At 45.2% G+C, this 15,041-nt stretch overlaps 1 protein-coding gene across 1 annotated transcript; it reads left to right on the top strand.

The window, feature by feature from the left end:
- The first annotated feature begins 254 nt into the window (after positions 1 to 254).
- On the top strand, positions 255 to 12,691 carry LOC114694647 (corticotropin releasing hormone binding protein). Its single transcript, XM_028871668.2, has 7 exons — positions 255 to 451; positions 797 to 899; positions 1,186 to 1,343; positions 2,942 to 3,152; positions 5,027 to 5,169; positions 8,650 to 8,767; positions 12,060 to 12,691. The coding sequence occupies exons 1-7, from the start codon at positions 320 to 322 to the stop codon at positions 12,212 to 12,214; spliced, it is 1,020 nt and encodes a 339-aa protein (XP_028727501.1). The 5' UTR covers positions 255 to 319; the 3' UTR covers positions 12,215 to 12,691.
- The last annotated feature ends 2,350 nt before the right edge of the window (positions 12,692 to 15,041 follow it).

The following is a 15,041-nucleotide window of genomic DNA, read 5'->3' on the forward strand; positions in this document are numbered from 1 at the left end:
ACAGACCAAGCAAAATGCCCTCCCTCAGTCTCAGTTCCTGCCTCCTTCTTTCTCCTATACTGAACGTTCAGGTCACTAGGTTCTAGTGATTGAAGTCATTGTTGAATAACGCTGGGCCATGCTGTAATGTTTGTGGCTGAGAGCCGGACCCTCGTCATTGCCACGTAGGTTGTCACCGAGGCAGGGTAACCCATGGTAACTAAGCTCGGATCGGTTAAGGGGCAGAGTGCCTCCCCTCTTTCCTGCTCCTATAAAAGAGATCCAGGAAAGGAACCCTAGCAGCCTTGAGCTCTCAGCGTGGGTGAAGGTGTGGGAAGAAATGCCCAAGATCCCTGCAGCAGAGCGCACCAGCTGCAGAGACAAGGCCAGCATGTCACTGAACTTCAAACTCCAGGCTTACTTCATTCTGATCCTCCTGACTGCCCTAAGGGGAGAGAGCCGCTACCTAGAGGTGAGCCCTTCTTCCTCGATCCTTAACACCTTTCCCGGGAGTATTCAGCCAGGGGACAGCAGGCAGGGCTTTGAGAGTCTCCTCTCTGTTGCATTTTATTTTCCCTGGTTCTTCGAGACTTGCTTTCTCCTTGCTTCTGAGCATCCTAACTGCTTGCCTTTCTCTGGCCGCTGAGGATGCCTGGGTACCCTGATCTGATGGAAAGAGTCTAAGATTCATTCACTCGTAGTCTCCAGACTCTGGGGAGACACGGACTCGCTTTCAGTTCGCTTCTCGGAGCTGCAAGGAGGGTGCCCTACTCCTGGTCCACTGAACTTTTCCGGACCGATCTACTTTCCTTGCCAGGTACAAGAAGCCGCGGACTATGACCCTTTCTTGCTCTTCAGCGCCAAACTGAAGCGGGACCTGTCCGGGGAGCAGGAGGAGCAGCCATATAGCCGAGCTCTGCGTGAGTCGGGACTGTCCTGCTCCACTGTGTGGGCGCCCCGGGAGGCGGGAGGCTTGGGCTCTGCACCTAGGACGTAGGCTTGCAGGATCTCCTGCCGGGGGCTGGCTGGGACCTCCTGGTTTCGGCATCCCCAAGCCTCCTTCCAAGCCAGAGCGAGGAAACCCAGTGCAGCCTAAGCTAGGAGCCCCGACTTGGGGCACCGCGCGCTGCGGAGCCAGGGAATGGAGCACGCTGAGAGCGGCTTCCTGGGGCAGCTGGGGACCCCTGGCTCCATGCTCTCCCCTAGGGTGCCTGGACATGCTGAGCGTCTCTGGCCAGTACACCTTCACCGCCGACCAGCCGCAGCTGCACTGCGGCATCTTCTTCATCGGGGATCCCGATGAGTTCATCACCATCCACTTCGACCTGGTCTCCATCGACTGCCAGGGTGGGGACATCCTGCAGGTGAGGGGGTTCCCGCTCCACGAAGCCCCAGTCCGCCTGGCCCTAAGCGTGCCCACCTGGGGGCAACACCGAAGCAATATGTTCCTGAGTTTCAGAAGCTCACTGGGGGAGGCCCGGGAAGCTGCATTCCTAGGGAGGGTCTCTACAGGTCCAGCGCCCCTGGATGCTGGTGGTTTAGTTTTCCTTCTGTGCACTCCCCAACTCCCTGGGACTTCCTAGCACTTGAGCTTGCAGTGTGAGACGCTGCAGTGCAATCTGGGGGGGAACAAAACATGGCAAAAATAATTAGCAGGAGCTCCCGAGTCTACCACGAGAACCTCTTAGATGGCGAGCTCTCCTCTTGCCTTCTGAGATCTGAAGCCACCTCTCTCTTCCAGGAGCGCAGAGGCTCTTTGGAGCCTGTCTGATGGGATTGGGGGATAGCAGGGCACACTGGTCGTGGGAGGACGCTGAAGGGAGTTCTGGTTTAAGACAAGTGAGAAGTGAGGAGAATCACCAAGCCTCAGCACCCCCAATTCAGTATCCACAACCACACAGGACAGGGGAGGCAAGCTGGATGGAGTTCTACTGCCCCCCCCCCCAAAAAAAAACAATCACACTTGAGACTTCCAAAGCAGAACCATTTGGGAACCTGTCAAGCTTGCTAGCAATAATTTGCTCCAGGTAATGTTGCTATGGCGGACTCATTAAAATGGAGCCCTGCCGTGATTTTGAGAGTGGGGTCAATTGGCTTTGACCCTTTGTCCCAAAGCTGACTTAGGAAGCTAGGAGGAAGTCTTACATGGCTTACTAGCCAGCACCACCTGACTACAGCATTAAAAACCACCCAACTAACCAACCTATCTCTCTCTCTCTCTCTCTCTCTCTCTCTCTCTCTCTCTCTCTCTCTCGCTCTCTCTCGCACACACACACACACACACACACACACAACTTGAGTTGATGATTTTTTTTTATGTGAAGAGTGAGCCACTGGCGAAGAAGCCGCTGCTGCACCCCACCCTACCTTGAACATTACTTTGACCCAATCACCCTGTGTACCCCAGGCTGGCCACAAACTCATGAGGCTTCTTCTCAACCTCTGCAATACTGGGATTACAAACATCCTCCATCATATCCAGAACAAGTTCGTTGTTGTTGTTGTTACTTATTCTTTGAGAATATGTTGCTCACATATCACTGACTAAAGGCAAAACAGAAGCCAAGGTCCAATGAAATCCAAATAGCACTCCTGCAGAGTTCACCTGAATGTGGAAAAGACAAAATAAAGAAGTCAGTGTTGTCTATAATTTCCTTTTACCGAACTAGTTGATAAAGTATAAAAAGGTATGCTCACTTGGCAGTTTGGAGGCTTATGCAGAAAAAAAAGATTAATTGATAATATTACTTGAAACCAATCTGCATGTTCAAAATGCATATGAATGAAGAGCAAGCAGTTTGTGAGCAGGGGCTGTGGGTTCCTGACTTATAACTGAAGGCTCATTGCTGGGTAATTTCCCCCTCTTTTCAACACATTTTGATTTCACAAGTTGGCAAAAGTAACTGTTTATGTCTATACTATTATTATTATTATTATTAATCATCATCATCATTATTTGAAGGTATTTGATGGTTGGATCCTCAAGGGGGAGATGTTCCCAAGTTCTCAGGACCACCCTCTACCCACCACGAAGCGGTACACAGATTTCTGTGAGAGTGGTCTTACCAGAAGGAGCATCACATCTTCCCAGAATGTGGCCATGGTCTTCTTCCGGGTCCATGAACCAGGAAATGGATTCACATTAACCCTCAAGAACGTCCCCACCCTCTTCCGTAAGTAAGCTCAAGGAAAAGACAGGACTCTCACAGGGTAGGAGGTGGCCATATCTGCTTTGTAAAGGTCAGGTCATAGTATTTCACAGACTTAAACCAAGGAGTGCTGTGAAGTCTTCACTCATTGTCATGAAAATCAAACCACAGTTTTTGATTTTCTTCCCCAGGCTAGGCAATACTCTAATATATGGTACATACACTTCTATTTTTCCTCCAAAGTCATGTTCTGCCCTCCCAAGGCATTCCAATGGGTTCAATAACTAACTTTAATCTCCCAAACAATCCTCCAGATGCAGGATAAGCTTAAAGGATCAGTTGGTGCCAGAGCTTTGTAAACAAAGGCTGGAAGGGATGTGCTTCTGAGATGAGGCGGGCAGATGTCATATCCTAAGGAGAGAAGTGGACCAGAGTGCCTCTGTGTCTCTGTCCTCTATGTTATCTTCTACCACAAAGCCGACACCCTAATTCAGCTCATCTCTGATGGAGAAACACACAGAGTATGCTGTCAAACTATAGCGCCAAAGCTGAAAGAGTGTGATTTTGAGCAAAATGAGTTCACACATCAGCTTATTTTCTCCTCAGGAGAAAATCCTGGGAGCTAGGGACATAGTTAAGTAGTATACCACTTGTCTGAGGGTGCACAGACCTTGCATTTAAACTCCAGCATCAGGGAGGGAGGGAGAGGGAGGGAGAGAGAGAGAGAGAGAGAGAGAGAGAGAGGGAGAGGGAGAGGGAGAGGGAGAGGGAGAGGGAGAGGGAGAGGGAGAGGGAGAGGGAGAGAGCTGAAAATCTGAGGCTATCTGGGAAGTAGAATGATTGGAGAAGACACATTTCTCCTGGAATCTGCTTGGTGAAAAATCAGAATACATCTTTCAGAAATGTCAAGGAATTTTACTTCTTTCTGAAATTAAGTGTAATAAAAAATATAAGGGGGTAAGTTAGTCCAAAGGCAATCCCATGCCTCTGTTTCATAGATAAAAGAATAACTTGGTTGTAAGTTCAGACTGGAAATAAAAAATAAAAAGAAACACTTCAGAAAACTTTAAGACTACCAAGATTTAAGAATTGGCCATTTAGTCAACAGTAAATGTACTTAATACCCAGCAAATAAGTGTTAGGTATAAAACTGTTGTCTATTTTATTCTCACCTGCTTTTATCACTATCATGAAATCTTTAAAATAAAATTACTTATGGCTTTATTGTATATATATATATGTGTATATATATATATACACACACACACACACACACACACACACACACACACACACACACACACACACACACACACACATACCAACACCAGGGCTCCAAATTCTAGGGGTGAGGCTTTCTCACAGCATTAGCTTGACCATGCCCCTAGCTCCCTGGCTTCACCTTTGAACCTTGTTCTGCCAGCCTGGACCTAGCCCCAACTTAATAGAAGTGCTCCTAGAACTCCTCTCAGGCACGGTAGATAGAGTTCCTACCTCAGGACTGTTGTAAACCAGAGACAAAGCTGAGAAGTCCCCCCTCCCCTTGTATCTAGCACTGCCTGTCACATCCACATGTCACTGATGAGTTCTATTCCCCAGGCCCTGCCTTTTCCCAGGTTGTCATTGTGATATTTTGTCATTGTGCTATCCACCCTATCCTGGACACAAAACCTAACCAGAGAGGCCCATCCTTAGGATGTTGGGATAGAAGAGTGTAGTCTATAAATATGGTCGGCCCCATTCATAACTGTCCTGGGCACAGGTGGTCAGTGGGCCCCAGGTTGGACATATCTACTAGACCATGAACTGAAATCTCGAATAAAGATATTGTGAATTTCTATTTAAAGAACAAAACAGCACTCCAAATAATGTAATTGTAACTTGTTTCCCTCCTAAAGCTTGCAATATCATCTCCCAGACTTCGAGCGGAAGGTTTACTCTGGTGGTACCACACCGGCACCAAAACTGCAGCTTCTCCATCATCTACCCTGTGGCAATCAGAATCTCTGATCTCACCTTGGGACATGGGCATGGCCTTCAGGTAAAGTGGCTTGCTTGCTCCTTGGCCATTCGGGAAGGCCACTGTTTTTTTTTTTTTTTTTTTTTTTTTTTTTTTTTTTTTTTTTTTTTTTAATCAGAGCCAAAACACGCCTCGTGGCTTCAAGTCTCCCGTGTGCTGCACTGGCTTTATCAAAGTCTATTTCAGTCGGGCTGGAGGCAAACCCTCAGGTGCCCCTTCTGACTACGCCGGTGCTTCTCTTGTGACATAGGAAATGCTTTCATTTGGGAAAGCTGCACTATGTAATTACAGTTGAACGCTCTTGTACTTTCCTCTTTTGCAAAAATCCTCTCCTAGCCGCGCCTCCGGTGAGTCATCGACACAGCTGCTTTTCTGATCATTGGAATTTTCTTTTGATTCGAAGGAAGGCTCTCTCATTGACAGAGCACCGCGCTAGGAAAAAATGCTAACGGTGGCATAAAACATGAAATTGGATTTTGATATTGAAAAAAAAAAAGCAGTAAAGTTTTGAAGAGCATGTTGTATGACATTTTGCCTGAGGGGGGAAAAATTCGCTGTGAAATTCCTACCAACTTGCTTTCATATCAGTTTCTGTATGTGCCTTAAAATGAAAGCTGGCTTGACTGTATCTATTTGCACAGATAGTGACTTCTCTGTGACTCACACTCATTTCCTCTTCCTTGTTTAGAGGCCTAAGTTAAAATAACACATGCTTTTGGTGATAACGGAGGCAGCCAGCATTCTCAAAATACAGATCTTTGTGGAAACTGAATAAGGAAGATGGCTGAGAAAAATCATCTCCATTCAGCTTCCTCCAACCCCCCAATTCCTATGCCTTCGCCCCTTCTTTGTTGTTGTTTTGGACCTTGATGGAGGAGTGGTCCTTTCCTAAGGATGTCTGAGTGCTTCGGGTCCAACCTGATAGACTTTGTATGCCATACCAGTCTTTGGGTGCAGTCTAGAAGGTGGAAGGTGTGGTAACAGATTGGGACGTGTGGGCTTTAGGTATTGAAGCTCTAAGAATAATTTTGGTATTCCCCTTAACATTTTCGAGCTTACTGTGTTCTAGGCATCAGTTCCTTTAAAATTTGCTTTTTGTGGCCTGGGTATTGAAAGCTAGATATGGTCGCTTACACTTGCAATCCCAGCACTGGGAGACTGAGATAGGAGAACCTCTTGTACCAGGCTAGCCTGGACTACACAGCATGATCTTCCCTTTACTATTATCACAATGATGATGATGATGATAGTAATAATAATAATAATAATAATAATAATAATAATAATAATAAATCTCTCTGTACAAGGGATTATTCTAGACTCTAAAAATAAGCAATGAACAAGGCAGGTCCTGCTCATAGGAATCCTATTTTTTAGTGGTATGACAAGTAAAAATATTACAGATTTCAAATCACGGTAAGTCTGTACAGAAAATGCAGCACAGTGGTTTGGTAGACAGGAGCAGGAAAGTGGGTAGACAGAGAGAGCTGCCTGAGACAATGTGGCAGGAAAGGAAACTTCTGAGAAGAAGATGCTTTGACCAGAGCGGTCGACCAGAAGGAGCAGCAGTCATGGGAAGAAGAAGGAGCAGAGGAACAGTGCTGCCAGGCAGAAACAGGCTTGGTGGATCCTAGGAACAGAAAAGAGCAAGTAGAGAGGGGGATGTGTAGTGCAGAAGGTGCTGTCCGTCTGAAGAAGGTGTGTGCAGTGGGAAAGCTATGGGTTCCGGCAGGAATGACCTGATGGGTGCTATCTGAAGGTCACTCTGGCTCCCACCTGGTGAATGGGCTGGGGATAGTCTGCCTTTTTCATGGGCCCTTTGATTGTTGTTAGGGAACCACTCAAGATCATTCCATAAGCACTACAGCTTTCTTGTGTGCTGGGAGGAGAGGCCTCAGGCGTTCATAATGAGCAGTGGGGACTCCACTTCCAGTTCAACAAGCTGGGGTGTGCCTTTGGCACAAGGTCTTGGTCTAGCAAGAGGTGGTAGGAGCTTACCATTTCAGCAAAGACATGCAGGAGCTACCGAGGGGCCCAGAAGCCCAGACAGGTACCTAGGCAGCTCACTTTCTGCCACTGTTTATGAGAAAACCTAAGAGGATTACTGAGAGGAGAGACATCATCGCTCACCAAGTGGAAACTTCCGCCTGTCTACTCATGGGAAAGGCAATTATGTTCGTTCATTCTAAATAGCTTATTTGACTCTCGTTTCACAAACTAGTGCACAGTGGGCCTAATTAAATCTTTATTTCATCATGTAGTGAAATTATGTTTGAAGTAACTAAGCATACAGCCATGCACATAGTAGGCCCTTTAAACATAAGTAGCTCCCGTTTTCTCCCTTCCTTAGCCAAATACTTGCCACTATATAATGTTTTAATTTTAGTTCCTATCACTTTTCGATGTCCTTCTAAATGTCTGATATGTGTGCACCTGCATGTGTGGGTGTTTAAAGTTCTGAGTTTTAGATTTTAGCTCCCATGTGTCAGGGCTTATCTGATTAACTTGTGGCAACCGGCCAAATACCACTATGTCTCTTAATGAGTACACATCAATGAATAACAGGGTCTCAGGCAACAGGGATGGTGGGAGACAGTCCGGAATAAAAGTGTGGAGTCGTGATTAAAGCTTCATTAAGAATTTCAGACACATTTGCAAGTGTGGTGGCTCACTCCTATAATCCCAGCATTCAGGAGGATTGAATGAACTCAAGGCTAACCTGGGCATGTGAAGCAGGGGCCAAGTACAACATTTAGGACTGAGAATGCATACTTTTTGTGTGTTGAGTGAGGCACAGAAATCACTTGACTGAGAACAGTGGGAGGATTTGGGAAGTAGGAAATGATGGTTTCACAGGCTTAGGATGACTTCTCCTTCTGAGCCCCATGAAAGGGATTTGTTTTCATTGAAAGGAAAGAGTAAGAGGTGAGTTTGACTAACTGGAGCCCCAAATCACAGTTCTATCCTTTTATAAATATACCCATGAGTAATCTACATCCTTACTGGCAGAAGAGACGTGTTCCAGGAACAGAAATATTCCTTTATTAACAAGAGGCAAGGAAGCAAGCTGAGGGAGAACATAGAGTTTAAATATACAAATTATAATATAATTACAAACTGCAGGTGACTGGGCTTTCTTTAATCTGACTGTGTGCATTAAGATGTCCAAATGACTTGGCGTGTATCCAGGTACGCCCAGGTTGTGTTCCTGCATCTTATTCTGAGCATGTGAATTCCAGTTTCATTTTTCCAGTCATTGAATTTAGCCCTTAAAAAAGCACCCATACATTCAAAAATGACTAATCAACTGATTTAGAAAACTGATTCGTGGGAGTTTGTTTCTGTTTTTCACCTTCAATGATTCCTGGAGTCCGATGTTTGAGTCAGAAGCACAGGGGTTGAAGGCCGACAGAGTGTATTCACTGATCCCCTCTTGGCTCAGTTTGGCCTCTGCAAGAGGTTTATGTGCATCTTGCTCTGTCCACTGCTCTATCCTCTTAGAAACCCTCGGATGACTGTGGTGGGACCGGCGACTTCGTGGAGCTGTTGGGAGGAAACGTATTGGACCCCTCCAAGATGATGCCTTTAGCAGACCTGTGCTTCCCCTTTCGAGGCCCTGGTGAGACAGTTTTTCTGTTGTATTCACGTAGCCATCAGGGTGATTTCCTTAAATAAAATGCCCCAACTTTTAATATAGTAAGACAAATTCTATCAAAAGATTGTTTTATATGTCAAGCCAATGTGAGAATTTTACTTGAGTCTACGTATAGTATCAGAACTTACCACTTCAGTTCAGCACCAAAAGAGAATCCTAGAGAGCAGCTAGGATGTGTATTTAAGGAAAACTATGAAAAAGACAATGTTTCTCCACGTTAGGGAAGATCTCTGCTTTTATTCTTCGGAGAGTAACAATTCAAATGGTAAAAAGGATCTGTGAATGGTAACAGTATAATAATGAAATAATAACTAAATAACTTTGCCACCTGTATATGATACATTCTCATGTATGCATACATGTGTAGGTATATATACATATATCGATGTGTGTATAGGATATGTATACACATATATATGGGGCTGGATTATTTACAGCAAGTTATTTATAATTTATGTTTATAATAGCTGGATTATTTATAGCAGAACAGCAAGATTTCTAGAGCCCCTCCAAGCCCCTGAGTTTCCCCAACTTCTGCAGGTACACTCACCTCTCAAAGGCCATTGCTACCCAGAGACAAGTTCTGAAATCTCAAAGTGCCCATCATTAATACAAAGCTACTTTAGGATGAGGCTGCCAAATGGGGCCAGCCCTGCCATGCCTGGCACCAATGAGGATGCTCAAGCTAAGGGGTGTGAGGATGGGGTACGAACTTTCTGACCACATAACCAAACTAGTAAACTGTATGTGGTGGGGGAAGTTCCCATAGTGCAGTTCTGTAAAGGTCGCCTCACACCTGTACTTTAGGTTACAGGAATCGTCGGTAGTCTGGAAAGAGACAAATTAAAACCGGAGGCACTCCAGTGCCAAATGGCACAGACCATTCCCTTCAGGCTCCCTTCTCCTGCACCCCCACAGACCCTCCTCCAACTAGGTAATGAGGTTGCAAAGCAGACCGCTGTTCTGATCTGTTGTACCCTGATGTTAAAATAAGGTCACATCACCAGTATTTTCTCTCCCTGGGCCCCCGGTAAGCAAAACAGCTCTGAAAGAGAAGTCGTGTACATAGGTAGGCAGGAAGGCCTTACCGGATATGTCCTGCCCCCTCCTCAGATTCATGGGTGTGGAAATGGCTCCATGAGACAGGTAGGACTGGACTTAGGCAAGTTATCTCACTGAGGCAAAGATTGCTTCCTAAACATGTCTAAACTTACTTTGCTGAAGCTGAGAAGATTCTTTTTTTTTTTTTAAGCAGGTTCTCAGTAAGTAGCCCAGGCTGGCCTTGAACTCTTGATCTTCTCTCTCAGCCTCTGGAGGGCTAGGATCACAGGTGCACACGACCATACCCAGAGGAATCTTTTGTACTGACTGGCCTTTACTCTGACGTAAGCTGTCATGGATTGTGGCCATGCTGACGGTCTTCTGTAGTCACCTTCTGAGGCACTGCGTGGTTCCTGGGCTGGTGTGAGAAACGGCCTTTAGAGACATGTATTTGAGCGGAGTAAAAAGATGGGATAGGATCGAAGAATGCTTGTGACTTAAAATCAGATAACTGAAGCCATCTTATTTCTGCTTGAATTATAGAACTTAGCTTAGTTTTGTAAAAGGGTGCAAGGAAGGCCCCCCCAAAAAAACCAAACCTGCTTTGTCTAAATTATGGGCATAGTTAAACCAACGTTAAATGATTTAAAGCTTGAATTGTATCATTCCCTGGTTTATTTTAGATAGTTTAATCCCAGCACTCAGAAGGCAGAGGCAGGCAGATCTCTGTGAGTTCAAGGCCAGCCTGGTCTACAGAATGAACTCCAGGAGAGGCTCCAAAACTACACAGAGAAACCCTGTCTCAAAATACCAAAAAAAAAAAAAATCTTATTCATTTATTTGTGTGGTACTAGGGACCATATCCAGTCTCCCACATATGCCAGATGCTTTACCATTGAGCTACGTATCTGGCACATGTAGCTTTCTTCTTCCTCTCCTCCTCCTCCTCCTTCTTCCATCCTCCCTGTTTCCATGTACTCTAAGTTTAGTCCAAAACCATAGAACCATTAGAGACCCTGTCCCTGAAATTGAATTTTGTTAGAAATTATGTTAAAACAAATAGTATGCCCATTAACTAAAGGAACCGGGATGTATTATGTGGATTAAAGTTTAGAGTGACACCAGAAAGAAAAACCACCTTCTGAATTATCTACAGGAAGATAAACATGGCCTCCAGGCAGCAGTTAGTCTGGGTTCTTTCATAGCTGTATTTTAAAGAAGTCAGGGTTGGAACTTATCTTGCTTTCAAACAGACTTTCACCTTACTGACATTATCACGCTGCTTTGCTTCCTTGGCATGCAGGGATGTGTCTGTGGTGGCATACCTCAGAATTGAGAAATAACCTGTAGATACCAAGTATGAGGGGGAGAGACTGAGAAAATTAAAATAGCAGAAAGAATGATTACAGGGCAGATAACACCTGTGTCAGGAATCAAACTGTGGCTGCAGAAATGAATGGAAAGTCATTTTTCATGAAAATAATGTGACTCTCATTGTGAGCTGCTTGGGCACACCGGCCAGGAGAAGCGGCAGATAGGTGTCAGGTGCCCGTTCAGACAATGAAAATACTGGATGTGAGCCAAGTGAGAATGTTCGAAGCTATTCCATACCAGGACAGTTTGAAGGGTGCTGGTAAACAACAGAAAATTGGTTCTCAACCCGAGGGTCTTGACCCTTTTGGTGGTCAAATACATGTTAGATATCTTGCATATAAATATCTAATATAAATATAAATATCTAATAAGATATTTACATTACGATTCACAACAGTAGCAAAATTACAGTTATGACGTATCAATGACATAATTGTATGGTTGGGGTCACCATAACATGAAGAACTGTATTAAAGGGTCGTGGCGAACCACCGCAATAGAATAAAAACTTGTCTACTCAGTGTGGTACCCACTCTGTGCAAAGGAGTTGCTGAGAATTGAACTCAGGACCTCTAGAAGAGCAGCCAGTGCTCTTAACTGCTGAGCCATCTCTCCAGCTCCCAATTATATAGTTTTAATAATATAATATATAATATATAATATATAATATATAATATATAATATATAATATATTATTATAATATCATATATTATAGTAATATATATTCATGGCCCTATCCCAACCTTCACCGTTTAACTTAGGGAGCGGAGAGCACTGGTTTTACTCTGTGTTCTATGACCTGTTGGAAAACATTTATTATCTCCCCCCCATCAATTACAGTCCAGATGAAAATCAGCTGTGAGCACACCGTGGTGCGCGTGGTCTCCAGCGGAAAACAGATCAACCGCGTGACATTTGAGTACCGCCAGCTGGAACCGTCCGAGCTTGAAAGCTCGGATGGAAATAGCATCCCGGAATTCTGTTTGTCTCAGTGATCGACTTGCTGCCTGTTGAGTGACCGTTATTGTAGCTGATCTGGACCGGGTGGCGAGTGAAAAGCTTTCCATGGCGGTCAGTATTCCAGGCCTCACACACGAGCACACACGACTTTCAGTTTGGCTTCCTTTTGTTGTATCAAAGAACAGAAGACAGACACCAGGTTGGAGCTGGAAATGCTTGGTGGTTTGGGTGGGCTGCGTACATGAACCGGCGAAGCAAGGCTAAGCCAGGGAGGGGAACAGTTGTGTGGCGAGGACAGATCCCACGAAGAGAGGAGAATGGCGGCACTCACAGTTTTATGACTGAATAGAAACGTGTCTGGGGTATACCAAAGGAATTGTATCTGTTATTTGTACTTCATACTTCTGTTTACAAATTGTAGCTATTAGTTATTAATTGGTTGTACTTTTTTTTTTTAACCAACACTTTGTAGCATGGGAACAAAAAAGAAAAAAAAAAAAACCCTTTCTGTTCACAAATCCAAATGTGAATAAAATATACGCAGAACGTTGGCATCTTGACGGTCTGATGTGTTGGGTTCCCTGGGCGGTCCCTGCCTTCATCACTCAAAGAAAATAATGTTCCTATGTGGTGCAGATCCAAGCCGTGAACTAAACTGGTTTGGATTCCTTGGAGCTGACAGAACTCTGGAGTGGTGACGTGGGTTATGCAGAGCCGAGGGAGAATTGCAGTAGGCACTGGCCAGGAAGCAGGGAGTGCACTGTGCTTTCCTCAGGCCACTGAGGCAGCTCAGAGTACATGTTTTCATGGACACAGAGGACATTGCCAGCAGGGATAGGTAAGGACCTTACACTCCTCTTGGAGACACAATTTGTAGAAACTTGAGTCCTTTGCTTTAGAGTCTGTCTACGTTCGAGAAAGGGGTTGGTGAGATCACTCTGTGGGCAAAGTAATTTATTTGCCACCAAGTCTGATCGATGAGTTTGATCCCTGGGACCCACAGGGTGGAACCAGCTCCCCAAAGTTGCACTCTAATCTACATACAAATACACACACACACACAGAGAGAGAGAGAGAGAGAGAGAGAGAGAGAGAGAGAGAGAGAGAGAGAGAGAGAGAGAGGCTGGCCTACAGCCCACTGTATAGACCAGGCTGGCCTCAAACTCAGAGATCTACTTTCCTTTGCCTCCTGAGTACTGAGTTTAAAAGTGTGTGCCACCATGCCCTGGCATATTGAGAACATAAAGGACAAGCCACGTCAGGCCTCTCCTGGTTCCCATGTGTCTCTCCTCACATCTGACCCGTTGGTAGGCTCTGCCTTTTCCTAGACCCAATCCCGACCTTCCACAAGAACTTGAAGAACACATCTCACCATCTATCTTGACTGCCTCCCCCGTCACCCCATTTCCATCTCCTTAATCTTCCCAAGTCTTGCTCCCCCACCCCCACCTTGCCCAGGCTTAACCTTAGCCTTGTGAATGCTAGTTCAGTGGTCAAGGCTCTACTGCTTCCAGTTAATTCTAAAATCTCTCCTGCCATTATGCCTTACTCATAGGTTGTATTTGACTGTGACTGGCCTCGCTGTCTGAATGCCTTTCCAGTTCTTTCTTGTTTTTGTTTTTGAGACAGAGTCTCACTTTGTAGCCTCAGTCTGGAATGTAAACCAGGCTAGCCCAGAACTCAGAGATTTACCACTCTCTGCCTACCAAGGGCTGAGACTGAAGGCATGTGCCACCATACATGGCCACCTTCCTATTTCTTATAAGCCTGCCTGTCCTGCATGTCATCTGAGGACAACTTTGCCCATGACATTAGGTTTTCTCCCAGTTTCTAGACCAGTTTGTTTTCTGCAACCCTAGACACTGTAGTACTGTGGCTTCATGTAAGCAGGTGAGGTAGAAGTATTACATGCTCTTCACCATCCTGAGCATAAAGACTACATTTCCCAGTCTCCCTTACTAGACAGAGCAGTGGTCATCTGACTGAATTCAGACTGAAGGAAGATGAAGGGAAGTGCCAGTTTCTCTCGTGTGCTCCTCTATCAACTGTTTAAACACAGGAATCCTAACACAGGACTGCAAGGTCACTGGAAGTCAGAGCCACAGGACGCAAGGAGCCTGAGTCTTTACATGGCTTCAGAGACTAGGAGTGTTCACATTGGACTTTGTATGAGGTACTTTTTGTTTTATTGAGCCGCTGAGATGCTTCATTCTTTGTACTGGGGAATGGTCTAAATCCAATTCTCAGCTATTCTTCAATTTTCCTCTCTAATCTGGCTGTTAACTACCCGTACAGGCCAGCCTTGACTCTCTTTCAAAGAAAAATACTCCAAATGCACATCTCTGATCACATAAACGCAAGGATCCCACTGCTAGAGTTCTATCCAACTTGTCCATTTCCCCGAGAGGATCTGCTCGGGATGGTAACTCCTAGATCCTTTCCAGCCTGTGGATCATGGGTCAGGAAAGAAATCCCATCTAGTTACAAACACCTCCACATTTGGCCACGAGTTCACAGACCCCTGCATGCCATTCAGGGCTTCAGAGTAAGGACCTTTAAATCATGATAAATGTCAGCTCCGTGGCAGTCCATTCGGCCTGGCTCGCTGTCCCTTTAGTATTACTCATTCGCATTAAGCATTCGTTAAGCTGGCTTGGAATGGGGCTGCTAATAGCCCAATGCCTCTGTTCCCTATTAAACCATTTAATTTTACCGGCATTAGATGAATTTTGCTTCATCGATTATCTAGTTCTTCCCGGGGAAGGAAACAGGTTTGGCTCAGAACAAATTTCATGGACAAATATTTTCTTTTTCCAGATTTGTCTCAGCTGTGAAGTGTCTTTTCTTGCCATTTTAACTGGG

This window comes from Peromyscus leucopus, chromosome 11 (genome assembly GCF_004664715.2).
Source record: "Peromyscus leucopus breed LL Stock chromosome 11, UCI_PerLeu_2.1, whole genome shotgun sequence".
In the NCBI taxonomy this organism is placed as follows: Eukaryota; Metazoa; Chordata; class Mammalia; order Rodentia; family Cricetidae; genus Peromyscus; species Peromyscus leucopus.